The sequence below is a fragment of the Spermophilus citellus genome, assembly GCF_964194105.1.
Source record: "Spermophilus citellus genome assembly, chromosome: 6".
Lineage (NCBI taxonomy): Eukaryota > Metazoa > Chordata > Mammalia > Rodentia > Sciuridae > Spermophilus > Spermophilus citellus.
Window position 1 is genome coordinate 161,625,082 of NC_138187.1, and position 14,009 is coordinate 161,639,090.

Sequence of the window (14,009 nt, forward strand, 5' to 3'; positions counted from 1 at the left end):
TCGGCAGACACAACATCTTTGTTGGTATGTGGTGCTGAGGATCGAACCCGGGCCGCACGCATGCCAGGCGAGCGCACTACCGCCTGAGCCACATCCCCAGCCCCCAAAACAGGAGAATTTTACATGTCTAGATCTGATTTCAAATTCAACATGAGGAAAAGCACTGAACCAAAACTACTTTGCTATATTAGTAAATAATAAGCACAGAGCTTCTTGGCACACACTGGAAAGCAGTTCATACCTCTGAGGACGACCCCTTTGCTGTTTCTGCAGTCATGTTAGCAAAGGGTTCCCAGAAAACGTCTTTTTCCTGTTTCACACGTTCCACTTTGGCAGCTTCGGTTTCCTCCACAAACCTAGTCTGCCAAAGACCATGAAGAGCCAAGGAAACACCAACAGATTAGCATTCTCTACTAGACGGCAAACCGTGTAATATTCAGATGATGAGGAGATCAAGTCACTTAACCTGTGGGCTCATGGGGCGTGGCTAAAAACCCCTCTACAGTGTTTTCTCTGCCCTACAGCCTTCTTTCCAAGAAAAAACGGTGGTCTGCCAACCTTTACTTAAAAAATAAGCTAAGCAGGAGCAGACTGGCAAGAGAGATGTGTTCATGGACTTAAAGTACAGCTTAGATGTAACACAAGATAGGTGTCAAATGTGAGATACGTGAAGTATGTCATACATGCAGATAGGTGTACTTACGTATATTAAACATAGTCCGGTTTAACAATGGGCACAATATTAAAGTAAGTGCTTATGAATAATTTTTCTTGGATTTGTGACCTTAGAATTATTTCCATTAGTACTCCCAACTATCCCTTAAATTACAACTTGGTGATAGCACCATATACAAACATGGGATCCCTATGATTCAAAATTTTGGTTCTAAATGTAAAAATGCCTTAAATATAATGTCACTATCTTGGCCTCAATCATTGAACAAAAGCCTAAATTATACTTAAGCTACAATAACAGATCCTCAGAGTGTATATAATTAGCTGCATCTAATTATGATTAGTAACAGCAAAGGGACCCCCACGTGTCATCTTGCTGCCTGGACTATTAATGCCACTCTATCCCAAACTACAGAGGGACTTCAGGAGTTTCACTTCTCTCATTTGTAATATGTTCTCAATTGTTTTAAGTGCTTGGAACTGAAGTGTCTCGGAGTCCCCCCCCCCCCCCAAATACACTAAGACACTTTGGAGATGGGACCCAAGTCTAAAAACAAAATCCATTTATTTATATTTCATGTGAACTTTAAACACTATAGCCTGAAGTTAATTTTATGCAAAATTTTAAATGATTTTGTGTATGAAATAGTTTTATAGTATGGAGTTTTCCACTGTGGCACTCAAAAAAGTATTAGATTTCGGAGTATTTTGGATTAGGACTGCTCTGAGCATTCTGAAAAATTTAAGCTAAGTTGGTTATAATTACAGTTTCAGAAAAGAAAAGGTAATTCCATAATAAATACCTTCTCCAGAAAGGATACAACTTTGTTTCTAGTTTCTTCAGAACTTAGACACTGTGGAACTATTTCTTCATGATTTGTTCCCTATTAAAAGATTAATAAACAAGATCAATTTTAAGGTTATTTCAACAACTTGCAAAGATAAATGAGTTGTAAGAGCTACCTTATTAAAACTTTAAGAAAACAGTGCTATGGGATATTCAAAGGCAGCGAGCTCACAGTCGGCTGTATTGCCACAGTGCAAGTCTAGTGTTGAGACTTCCCCTCTGCTCAGCCACCAGAGGAGAAGCGGGGAGGAGTCACCTTCCCTAGGACCCAAACTAGCAGGTTTCGGTTCTTCAGCTCAGGACAGTTCAGGATGAGAGGTACCATCATTCAGCCCAAAAACACTGACTGGAATGTCCGAGTTAGTCAAGCCACTGTGAAGGCCTGTCCAGGGCTCGCTAATGATTTCAGAACCTCCCACTTCTCTAGGCCTTATCTGAGATCCTGTAGAGCACACGACTCATTTCCTCCAGCAGAAGTTTTACAACAAAGGTGCAGAAGCAGCTCTGTAAATAATTTTTGGACTTTCTTTGGTGATGACTGACAAGTCCATGTTATAAGTAATTACCTCAGCAAACTGAGTAAAAGCCTCCAAGGTATGTTGCTCTAGCAGCCAGTTCCTGTCAGCTAGCAGTAAGCCAAGAATACAAGACAAGCTGGGCAGAATTTTGTCCTAAAAAGAGAACCAAACCTTATTAAGTACAGAAAAAGAAACCCAGTAGAGTACATTCAGATGCCCACAGTTGCCAGCCTTCTAGATCCCTGTCCTTCTGAAGGTGTGTGCCCAGTACGGCGGCTCACTGCACTCCTGCACTCAGTCCTTCCCATTTCGGATGGCTACAGGACCCAGAGCCTTTGCACTACTTCCCTAACATGAGGCCTGCTCCCACCTGGAGGCCCACGCTTGCTGTTGCCAGTGCCCAGACGACTCTCCCAGATGCTGTGTAGCTAGTGCCTCGCATACTTCCCTGTCACCCTCCCCCAGTGAGGACCCCTCTGACTCCCCTCAGATGGGGCCCCTGTCCCCCTTGCTTTGTTTTCCTTCACAGCATCACTTCTGTTTAACGTGCTGCCTGTCACGTCCTTGTCTGCTGCCTCGAGAGGCAGAGACTGGGGACTGGCCATTTACTGGTTCATTTTATCACCTGGGACTAAAACAGCACCCGAGGGCCAGGCTGCGGCTCATTGGCCAAGCGCTTGCCTGGCACGGTGAGGCACTGGGTTCAATCCTCAGCACCACATAAGAATAAATAAATAAAATAAATGTATTATGTCCACCTACAACTAAAACATATTAAAAAAAAAAAAAAACCTGACGACAACCACTCATTCATTTTCTTAAATGAACAAATGAATCCATCTTATCTCATAGCTTTAAATGTCCCGTATGCTCAGAAATCCTCAAAATTTCTTCAGGCCCTGGCCTCTCCCTAGAGAACGTATCAGGCATTGAAATTTCTGGTGATAAAACATTTGTTCCACAGGTTCTGGCCCATGCAGGGTTCACAGCTGTGCATGAATAGAGCAGCACTTTGGTATAAGCCAGCTCAAGTGCAAATATCTTTGGATACTTTTGCCAAAAGAATTGGAAAGAAGCTGTCAACATCTACACTTGTGACTACAGTGACGTGATAGAAACAGATGGCATACTGAAGTTTATTTGTAAATAAACAAAAAGTCTTTAGAAATTAATGTTTTGATGCCAAAGATTTTTAATTAACAGCATGCTTGGATTATAAAATAAAGGCCTTAATTTTGAGCTCTTTTTGTAGACTTTCTCTTGGAGGTAAGAAAAAAAAAAAGTCAATTATCTAAAATCGCTGGAATTTCAGCAATTTTAGTCATACAGGAATAAGAAAGGGAAAACTCTCCATTTATGAGGAGCCTCTTTTGCTTTAAGGTCTGCTTTAAAACTCAGTAGGCATGCATTGCCAGGCCACTGCAGATGACCTTATAAGTGAGCAGTCACAAGTCAGCTGTAAGTGGGAAACATTTTCTACAAGTCTTTCAAAACTAACAGGTGCCCATTCATGAATACAAAGCCTAGAAAAATAACTTCTATAAATGAAAATTTTTCTAATTACACTATTGGACAGAAGGCATGAAAAAGCTTTCTGCCTTCAGAAACTGTAGCTGAGCCCAACTGGTATGAGCATCTTCTATCTCAGACTATAGATGAACTATCTGTATGTCTACGTATTTTTCTGAAAGAAAATGAGTTGTTTTGACAGTCACCTTCTCTTAAGATAAATGTTTCTTTCCCCCTCTTCACTGCCAATAATCCACAAAATTTCAGAAGTCAAAAGTCCTTCATCATTAAATTCAGCAAAGTAGCAGGATACCTAATCAACCTAGCTCTCCTATCCACTAATAATAAGCTGCTGAGAGATTTTTTTTTTTTTTTTTTAATCAGTACAGGAACAACTGTTAACAATATTATCACCTGGACAGCTTGAGGTATAAAAAGTTTTCCTAGAGAAGATACAAAATCCAACATTGCCAAACGCACATGGTCAGGAGGCTCTGATTTAAGTAGGGAGGTCTGCAGAGTCACTACCTGTGGAAAGGAAAACCACAGCTGTGAGTGGGAGCAGCACTGTGCAGACAGGCGCCCACCTCAGACGTGGAGAGGCCATTTCAGGATCCTGGCCACACTCCTACCTCCCAGCCTGGGGGCAATCTCCATGTTCCCAAAAAAGGCCATACACCAAACTTTAAAATTATTTTGTATTTTAAATTCTATTGAGAGAAGTTCACTATTTAAAGCCAAGACTTGCAAACTTTTTCTGTAAGTTAGGGCTAAACAGTTACTACTTTAGGTTTTGCAGATAACATAACTGATACCTGTATGAACAATTACATTGGAACCTTACAACTTTTTTGGGATATTTTTCAAAGATGGGCATACATTTTTAAGATTTTCAGAATTTTTCAAAAAGAATATTAAAACTTTCAGAACCAGCAAATTCAAATTACGAACAATGAGTCAATAATTTTACTGTATTCTCATTTTACTTTAGAAATCCATGTGATAAAATAGTAAGAGAGTACACCTACTAGTAAGTACCTAAGCTAATTTCTCTACGTACATGTCATTGACAAGAGGTGCTAAAAACAAAGCCACTGCTGGTTTCAGTTCTTTCTGTCCCACCCCACCACATTCAAAATGACATGTCATTTCTTCCATCATCTTCCTAAACAGGAAGAGTTACTTTCTACAGTTTTTGTTTCCCCCTGACCTGAGCTAAAGCTAACCCCTGACTTGGAGGATGGATTCTGTGCAGTATGGACTTGTTCCAAAGCCGCTAAGTCGTTTCAGACAAGATGAAGGCATTCCCATCTCCCTCTGCTCAGTCTCTAAGGAAGGGCGTAAGTGGAGCACCACAAGGGCCCCCCGACAGTGGCCCAGGCTCTGAGGTCCCCACCAGACGGGACGCAGCAGCACTCCTCTCCTTGGTCCGCAGTGGTGCGGGGTGCCTGGGAAGAGGCTGGGGTGTGGGGCTCAACATGGGAATTGACTTCCAGCCTCAGGGCTAATTTTGGGCAGTTAACAGCAACCACAAAAGTTCAGACTGCTCAGTAGTGAAAAATGTTTCCCTTTTCCTGAGGTGACAGAGAACAGGGAGAAAAAGGCTGGGACAACTGGAGGAGGAAGGGTGAGACGTGCCTGATAAGAAGCCGGAGCCCAGACACTCATATTCAGTTTAGCAAGGAAGGCGCGACACAAAGGCAATGAGCAGTAAAGTGACACTCCTTGGTCACTATTCTTACCTGACTTATGAGCTGAGGATCTAGAGTCTGAATGAAAAATCCCAACAGAGGGAGTAAAAGGCTGAATGTCTGCTGAACACAGGGCTGATCGATTACCTTAAATGAGAAAAGATGGTTTTAGTGAAGATTTCACTATGTACGTGTCACCGACAAGAGGTGCTAACAACAAAGCTTTTGCTTTCCGTTCTTTCAGTCCGACCCCACCCCATACAAAATGATGTCATCCCTTTCATCACTGTCCTAAACAGAAAGGTTAGTTTCTTAAACAGGAACGGCCCCTAACAGTAGCAGCTTTTCATTGAGCACTTATTATACACCAGGCAACAGGCTTCGTGTTTTATGTTTATTACCTCACCTATGCCTCATGATACCTCCACGAGGAGAGTTTATCACCTTCACTTCACTATTAAACTGGGTCACAGAAAGTAAACAATTTGCTCAAGATCACCTGGCTACGAAAAAAAGCCATGATTCAATCCAAGATTCAAGTCTAAAGGAGATCTAATTACTTTTGTCTGCCACTGTAAACTCGTATGCTCCCTAGTCTTAAAATTCCGTTTCTTCACAACTGTTGTTTATGTCACACTATAATAAACTCTATCCATCCCTAGCACAGAAAGGCCGAGTGAATATTTATTGAATGACGTGTGAGCACTGGAGGGAAGCATTGTTAAGTTGAAAATGCTGTAGGAAGGTAATCTGACCACTGATGATGAAACAGGGTCTGCAAAATCATTTCAGTTATTTCCCAGAACTATAAATGCTGACTGTTTCCATCAGCTGCTACAGATCACATATTTATTTCTACCTTTGACTACAAAGAAACAGAACATACTGAGATCTTTAAATTAAGAAACTTAAGTTTCCAACCATGTGTAGGAAGTTATCATTCTGATTTTGACTTGATGGCTTAATCTTCTGGCTTTGCTAGGAAAGAGGAATACAAAGTAGCCACGTGTGCTCTTCCACCATCAGGTCAGAGCACACTCCACGCCCAGAAGATCTTATGAGAGGCCCGAGAATCAGAGGCAGACTATGTCAGCCCAAGAGAAAACAGAAACCAATAGCGGAGGAAATTTTTAAAACAGGGTCCAACAAGCCATAAGAATAGATGGTCACTGTGACTTTACTAGATTGTTACCATAACTCCGTAACACTCTCTGAAAAAGAACTGCCTGAGTGTACATGTTAGTGCTTTCAGTTTGCATCACAAGTAGCTTCTCAAGAAATTAGACATATCACAAGTAGCTTCTCAAGAAATTAGACATATTTTACTTTCCAGGGAAATTTTCATCCTGTTCTCTTTTCAATATTTAAAATTTCTTCTTCCAGAAAATGATTATTTGCTTCACTTACCTGTTTAATGTTTAAAAAAGCCCAAAGCTGACTCCCAACTTCCATAATTGCAGTTTGTTGTCCAATATCCAAAGTCTCACCAGCAGAATTACATACAGCAAGCAAAGCAGAGAGGACTGTGTTCTAAATTGAAGAGAAGGAGAAAAGACCCGAGTTCAGAAACCAGTTGGACTAAGGACCAGGAGCCCAATCTTTCCCATAGGATATGAGTTACTTAGAGCTCTTCACAGAAATCCACGCGGAGTGACGCCAAGAGCCAAATCCATCTTTCTAGTGATTTATTTAATACAAATACGTTTTTATTAAAACTAACTTTCCTTATACACAGAAACATTTGCTTTTTATTTTTCTACATTTTTTTTTCCCTTTCAGGCTGAAAACGTAACAACTTAAAACAGTACTATATTTTATGTAATTGTTTTTTACTTTTTTGGTACCAGGGATAAATGCAGGGGTGCTTAGCCATTGAGCTACATCCCCAGCCCTTTTTAAAATTTTTTACTTTGAGACAGGGTTTCACTAAGTTGCTGAGACTGGCTTTGAACTTGCAATCCTCCTTTTTCAGCCTCCCAAGCCACTGGGGTTACCAGGTGTGTATGTACCCCTGTGCCCAGCTGAAGCTACTGTATTTTAATGAACAGGTTTGAGCAGTGGCCAGTGTGGTCAGCCTAATTTAAATTACTGTGCATTCAGTAAACTTAACAGGTTACTAGATTTTTATTGTTCCTATTATTTTAAAATTGGAGATTTCTCAGCAACCCTACATTTAATAACCAAATGTGGTACTTAGGAAGTATACTACTTGGAAGCTAAAACTTAAAACTGTCTTTTCCAGACTCACTGTTGTCTACGGGTATATTCAAATCTCCTTCTAGACAGGATGGAGCTGTTGGTGGTGTGGTGTGATGGGGGTAGGGGTGAAGGCCATATAAGAATCTAATAGTAACAATGATTTTTTAATACATTAAACAACCATACTTTACTTTATGTAATTACCATACAGGTCCTTATTTAATATTTTCCTACTTCCTTTTAAAAATAAACATGCTCAAAAACCTGCTGAACAAAAGTTTTGGTCATACGTTAAAGGATGATTCAATTTTAGAAAATTGGTGATTTTTCCTAATATAAAATAAAAGAACTTTTGTCTCTCTTAGAGAGAAAGTAGTGCACATTAAGAGACTCAGCCTCTGCCAGCCAAGCTAGCTGGGCACTATAAATTAATTGCACATAAAATACAAAAATGTGACCCACTTTCTAATTAGGTATTTACAGTTTTTCTAAAACAAAGGCATATAACAGCCTCCCTTGGATATATGTAAGTATCTTAAGCTATCATAATACTTAAGTACATTACACAGAATATCAGAACATTTACTGTCAACATGGAAGCCCATATCCTGAGAAAACCCTAAACTCTTCAAATTGTCTTTGAATGTCCTGCCGCTATCCTTCCTTGATTTTTCTCCAATTACCTTCTGCTACATGTACCAAATCTAGTCAACTTGCTTTATCTTAGTTACGTATTTTCTACTCCTTACAGTACATGAGTCTCTTTTCCTATGCGAGTTAATATACTTTTTATCTTTATAAAACATACATAGTTTTTATATTTTATAAGGGAACATTCTAAGTAGAAAGATCCATAAAGGCTCAGGGGGGCGTCATAAAATGGAAGTTGTATGTTGTTAAACCCATCTGTCTACTGCAGAGATATGTCAGCAAAAGTACCACAAATTAAGTATCGAGTTTCAACATGTCTTGAGTAACAAGGGAACACTGCCCCCAATATAATTTACACAATCCAGACGTTAAGCTTCTCAGAGATCCCTACCAACCTGAAAACCTTGCTGGGACCTAAAAGCAGAGTCTGTCTTCTTATCACCAATCTCAAGCAGAACTCAGTGAACAGCTGATGAATTAAGTGACTCATCAAAATCATCTTACCAGAGAGCTGAGCTCTCCCAGAGTGTGATTGCTGCCCAGCCACTTCTTGCACTCTGCAACGCCCACTGTGGCCACTTCACGCACAGCCTGTCTCCTCAGGTCAGTAGATAACGCCTGGAAGGAAATACACTGCCACACAGGCACATTTTCTGCTTCTTTTGGAGGAAATTTTTGGACAAACTCCACCTGAAATAAATCATTAAGGAAATCAGAGTAACATCAGACAACTGGATGATGAGATGCATGAGAACCAAGAATTAATTTCCATATTTAATATATAAAAAAGCATTTTGGGCTGGGGATATAGCTCAGTAGTGGAGTACTTGCCTAGCATGTATGAGGCCCTGAGGTCAATGCCCAGAACCACCACCAGAATTTAAAAAAAAAAAAGTAAATAAATAAAATATAAAAAAGCATTTTGACTGCACAGTAACATCACTAGGTATTGACCAATGTCACCAAAATGAGCATGCATTTGTTTCCAAAATGAAAAAGTTAAATGAAGCATGACATAAATGCACTAAGAAATGTTAAATAGTATATTATTAGTCACATCAGATACTTTATCTTGTTCCTACCCATTAGATCTAGTAGTTTCCTAAATACTCCTCACCTTGTAAAGTCAAAAGTAATATTCCAGTATACCCCACGCTGACTTAGCCAGCCCTTCCAGCTCGGTACTTTCTCAACTGACCACAATAAAGAATACAGAGAAGCACATGGGTCAGCTTGCTGTGTTCCTCTTACAGGACATACCATACGGTTGCACAAGGCAAGCCACACATCAGGTCCATCCCACCTCTGAGATGATAATTCAAAGAGGCATGGATTAACAAGAAGCAGTACTATTTTATTAAAATTCAGGAACCAATAGACTACACAAAAATGGGAAACATAGTTCTAAAAACAGTTAAAAATATCAGTTTGGGTGGAAAAAACAATGGTGCACTTAATTACTAAAGTGTAATTCAACTAGGAAATATATTAGTGTATTTTTTAAAGAAATGAAACAATTCAATTTATATTATCTAAAATGGACTTATTATAGGAAACTCTTCCTACATCAAAAACTTTTTAAAAGTCCGCTAAGAGTCCCCAAATTTGATAGTGCCAGGCACAGTAGCACACGTGCCTCTAATACCAGCAACTCAGGAGGCTGAGGTAGAAGGATCCCAAGTCTGACACCAGCCTGGGCAACTTAGAGAGACCCTGTCTCCAAATAAAAAATAAAAACCCACATGGCTTCAGGGAAAGCAGAGAACTGTGCTGACTGGTGAACGGGCTCCTGTGGGAGGGAAGCACCTCATGTGGCACAGTCTGTTTTCCTCGGTGGCAAAGGCTCACCATACTAGAAATTTTCCCTTAGATATTCAACTTATTTACTATGAAAAAATAGAAAACATCGTTCAGAACATAACATTCTAGCTCCTCAAAGTAAATTCAAAAGAACAAAGGATATAGAGCCATTTCACTGCTAAAAGCAATAAGCAGTGCTAAAAAGCAATAAGCAAAGCCATCAGTTGGTTAAAAATTTATGATTAGAAAAAAACTAATGCTCAGATCATGCTGACACTTAAATTGTGAACAAAGGAAGGGAAGAGTGAACTTAGCACTCAGCAGCTGCCCAAAGATGGGGTCCTTGCCTGGTGGAGAGGGGCCATGAAGAAAAAGAGGCGCTTCAACAGCACTGACAGGTTGATGAGTTGATGGCATTCTCCAGGGCAGGATTTTATCTGGAAAAAGGCAGGAGGGAGAGAAGAGGCTGATTTAAAAGCAGACTTGTAGAAACTTTTTAAGATCTAAGGTACCAGGAAAGCTTTTATTAAAGGAAACCTGACATATGAAAATCAACTGACAGGGCTCGCTATTGTAGCTCAGTGGTGAAATGCCTGCCTAGCATGTGCGGGGCACTGGGTTCGATCCTCAGCACCACATAAAAAGTAAATAAATAAAGATATTGCGCATCCATTTACAACTAAAAATATATTTTAAAAAATAAATAAAGGTATTGGTCCATTAACAACAACAAAAACAAAAAAACAAAATCAACTGACAAAAATCTGTATGTTTTGTGTAGGATATGTGAGAGGTTTAGTATAGAGTAAGATCTAGATTATCAGCCACAGAGACATACCTGTTGGCCATTATGCATGCTCAGACTTCACTGGATTTAGTCTGCAGAATCCTTAAAAGGTAAACCAAGAGCTAGGTGCACTGGGGCACATCTGTAATCTCAGTGACTGGAGGGCTAAGGCATTTGAAGCCAGCAAGACCCTGTCTCAAAATGGAAAATATAAAGGGTTGGGGGGGTGTAGCTCAGTGGTAGAGTGCCCCTCGTTTCAATCCCTAGTACCAAAAAAAAAAAAAAAAAAAAAGAAATATAACACAATCATTCTACAAAGAAACAAAACAAAAAGTGGATGATGGGTTCATATAAGATCTTTATCAAATGCCAAAGGAAAAAATACAACAAAAAGATCATAAGGCCACAGTCATCTCCCATGGAACGCATCAAACACCTCAATTTAAAAGCAAAAAACTGTCGACATTAAAAAGGTTAAAAGAATCACTATTAAATCATTTTATCTGTATACCCACTGACAAAATAGGACTTCTTCTCCTGAAGCATTGATTACTGTCAAACAGTCCCTCTCTCAAAGCATGCTGGCTGAGAGAAGTACAACAAGATCAAGAGTCAGTGACATCATACAAAAAAGACAGAAGGGAGAACTCCTGGCCAACAATGTTACAACCAACACTTATTTTCTATTTTGAATTCAACTTAAAATTTATTTTTTAAAAATTTATTGGCACTTAATCTTATCTTTCTTTCCTAGAACAATTAGTGGAACTGAATTTAAAATTTCGAAAAAAAGAAAATTTCCCTAGTTTTATGCAAATTACACTAATAAATAGCATGTTGTTATAACATCTTTCTCAGTTCACCAGCATTAATGCAGAGCAAAGAAACTGTCAAGACAATTTCACTACCAGACTGTTTTTCCTTATGCTATTCACATTCTTCAACAATGTCATATCCTCAGAGAAAACATATGCAAAGTGGATGTCTCACTCACTAGATGAGCCACAATGGTGACATGGTATGCACAGAGCTCTGCAGTCCCATATCTGCAATACAAAACAGAAGGCTGTCATTTTTCTTCAATTATTCAGAAAAGGAAGGAGATAAACTTTCAAAAAGCACTAAATACTATGATGAGGACATCAAAACTATTTAAAGGTTGAATGTACCTCATCCATGTTAGGACCAGAAGTGTTTCACTCGGGATTTTTAGTATTTACTTAGTTAAAATGAGATATTTTAGGGGTGGGACCGAAGTCTAAACAATAAGCTCATTATGTTTCATATATTCCTAGTGTGGAGGTAAAGTTATGCCATATTTTAAATAATCTTGTACATAAAACAAGGTTTCATGGTATGGCATTTTCCACTTGAGACATCATGACAGTGCTCAAAGTTTCACTGATTCAGGAGTGCTCATCCCATTTTTCTGGCTAAAGAATATCACAAAATTACTACTAAATGCTTATCTATGGGCTTGTACCAAAAAAAGAAAAGAGGAAACTTGCTTCCTATAATTTAGTGCTGTGATATCAAGTCAAACCATTTTGAGGTGCTATTAATGGACTACTACTACAGTTTTTCTATAACGTCACAATTATAGAATCATTTATTGTCAGGCACTACTAAAAAAAAACCCAAACACCAAAATGCTAAGTATTCTGTACCGAGCAAGGAAGCACCATGCATCCATTGCCAACAAGGAGGTGATCAAATTAGCACTAAGCACAGCATTCAACAGAGCAGCATCCTAATGGAAAACAAAAAGTTAGCTCATAAATATACTAAAGTGCATGATAAATTATCATTAACATTACATTTCTCCACAAGAAATCATTATCGGAATATAGTAACAGATTCTCAATGACAATGTTTTAATTTCTAATATCACAAAGAACCTATGATGACATTCCCTCAGCATTTAATAAGCACCAAATATATGTTAATCATTGGGTCAGGCCACAGAGAATCAAAACTGGTTTTACATGTGGTAATTCAATCATTAGGACCCACAAGAATTCTTTAAGTAGCCTGAAATCTTTAAAGCAATGGAAATAAAATATATGCTTAGTTTTTTTCCTGCCTTTAACTACTCATACAAAATATTTAATATATGATAGCTGTACCCACTGTATAATATCTTAACTAATTCTGATCCTTCATTAAATTCTAGGAACTTTCCTAGAATTTAAAAGTCTCTCTTCTAATCCAATTCTATGAAAAATAAAAAACATGCACATTATGTCTAAGGTCTATTTACTTCTTTTATGAAATTAAGTAAAATTCTATACAAGTTCTCCTCTACTCACAATGTTTTATCATACTTTCCACTCAAAATGTTTCCCAAGTATTTTAGCTATTTAATCTAAAATCTATAGGAATTGAGGATTACATTCCAAGACAACCAAGTTAAAGGATAAAATATGCAGTTGAGGGAATAATCATTAACTTTCTTCTACACTTGAATCACAATTTCAGTGAAAAGAGCAGAAGTGTAACTTCACTTGTCCCCGCAAGCAACATGCTCACCAGCTCAGGAAACAATGAGGGATGAAAGGAAGCAATGAAGGCACACAGATGAACACAAACATGCTGGTACAAGGTGACTGCCACCTCGGCTTTCCCTTTTCTCTGCACTCCCTGCAAATGAACAGGTAGAGAGAGTTCACCAGAACACTGCTCGAAACTGTGGAAAATGGCCTTGAGTAGAGATCTCCTGCAGGGAAGTCAGAACATTGAACACAATATTAATAGCACTTATTATTTAGCAGGTAAAATAATAATATATCACAGGGAAGGTTATTTTAGCAAGGCAAGATCTCAAGAGATACAATCAGTAATAGCTGCTAATATATGTGAACATGCACACATGAAATATATTCACTGTTAGAATAAGTTACAAAAGGGAGAAGAATTTTCTTGGACATGATTTTCATCATTCACCAACTTGTTTATCATGCACTGAGTTATACAAAGTCAAAGTTCCTCAGGGAACTGGAAAGAAAGCCAAATTAACTATTATAGATTTAAGAAAGAAAACAATATTATATATAATTCAGGGAGGAGCCATTTTAAGATAGAAATGGTGGAGGAAACTTTCATAAAGGATTTAAATAGCAAATTAAAAATAGGTAAAATATAAATAGGTAAAGACAACGAAGCATGTATAAAAAGGCAGACACAGCTCACCACTTTGATGTGTGTGTTAGAAAGAAGGAGAGGATGAAGAGAAAAAGCAGAGGATGGCTTTGAAGGCAAAACTGAGAAGTTTTGAGCAGGAGAAAAGAAAGTTCAGAAGGGGCTGGAGAAAGGGGTAGAGAACTGGTGCATAA

The 14,009-nt window shown here is 38.6% G+C and overlaps 1 protein-coding gene across 2 annotated transcripts in view; it reads right to left on the bottom strand.

Moving 5' to 3' along the window:
- The window catches only part of FIRRM (FIGNL1 interacting regulator of recombination and mitosis), a 35,720-nt gene that overhangs the window by 1,869 nt on the left and 19,842 nt on the right, over positions 1-14,009 (bottom strand). The window contains exons 13-23 of one of the 2 annotated variants that reach the window (XM_081299721.1): positions 13,207-13,393; positions 12,345-12,427; positions 11,672-11,723; positions 10,238-10,327; positions 8,595-8,780; positions 6,648-6,770; positions 5,292-5,387; positions 3,964-4,077; positions 2,089-2,193; positions 1,479-1,559; positions 242-361 (exon numbers count right to left, since the gene is read on the bottom strand). In XM_081299721.1, coding sequence (XP_081155847.1) covers positions 242-361; positions 1,479-1,559; positions 2,089-2,193; positions 3,964-4,077; positions 5,292-5,387; positions 6,648-6,770; positions 8,595-8,780; positions 10,238-10,327; positions 11,672-11,723; positions 12,345-12,427; positions 13,207-13,393 — 1,237 coding nt within the window. Of the gene's footprint in view, positions 1-241; positions 362-1,478; positions 1,560-2,088; positions 2,194-3,963; positions 4,078-5,291; positions 5,388-6,647; positions 6,771-8,594; positions 8,781-10,237; positions 10,328-11,671; positions 11,724-12,344; positions 12,428-13,206; positions 13,394-14,009 lie in introns of those variants that run through there. The other variant, XR_014022715.1, reaches the window with a different exon arrangement.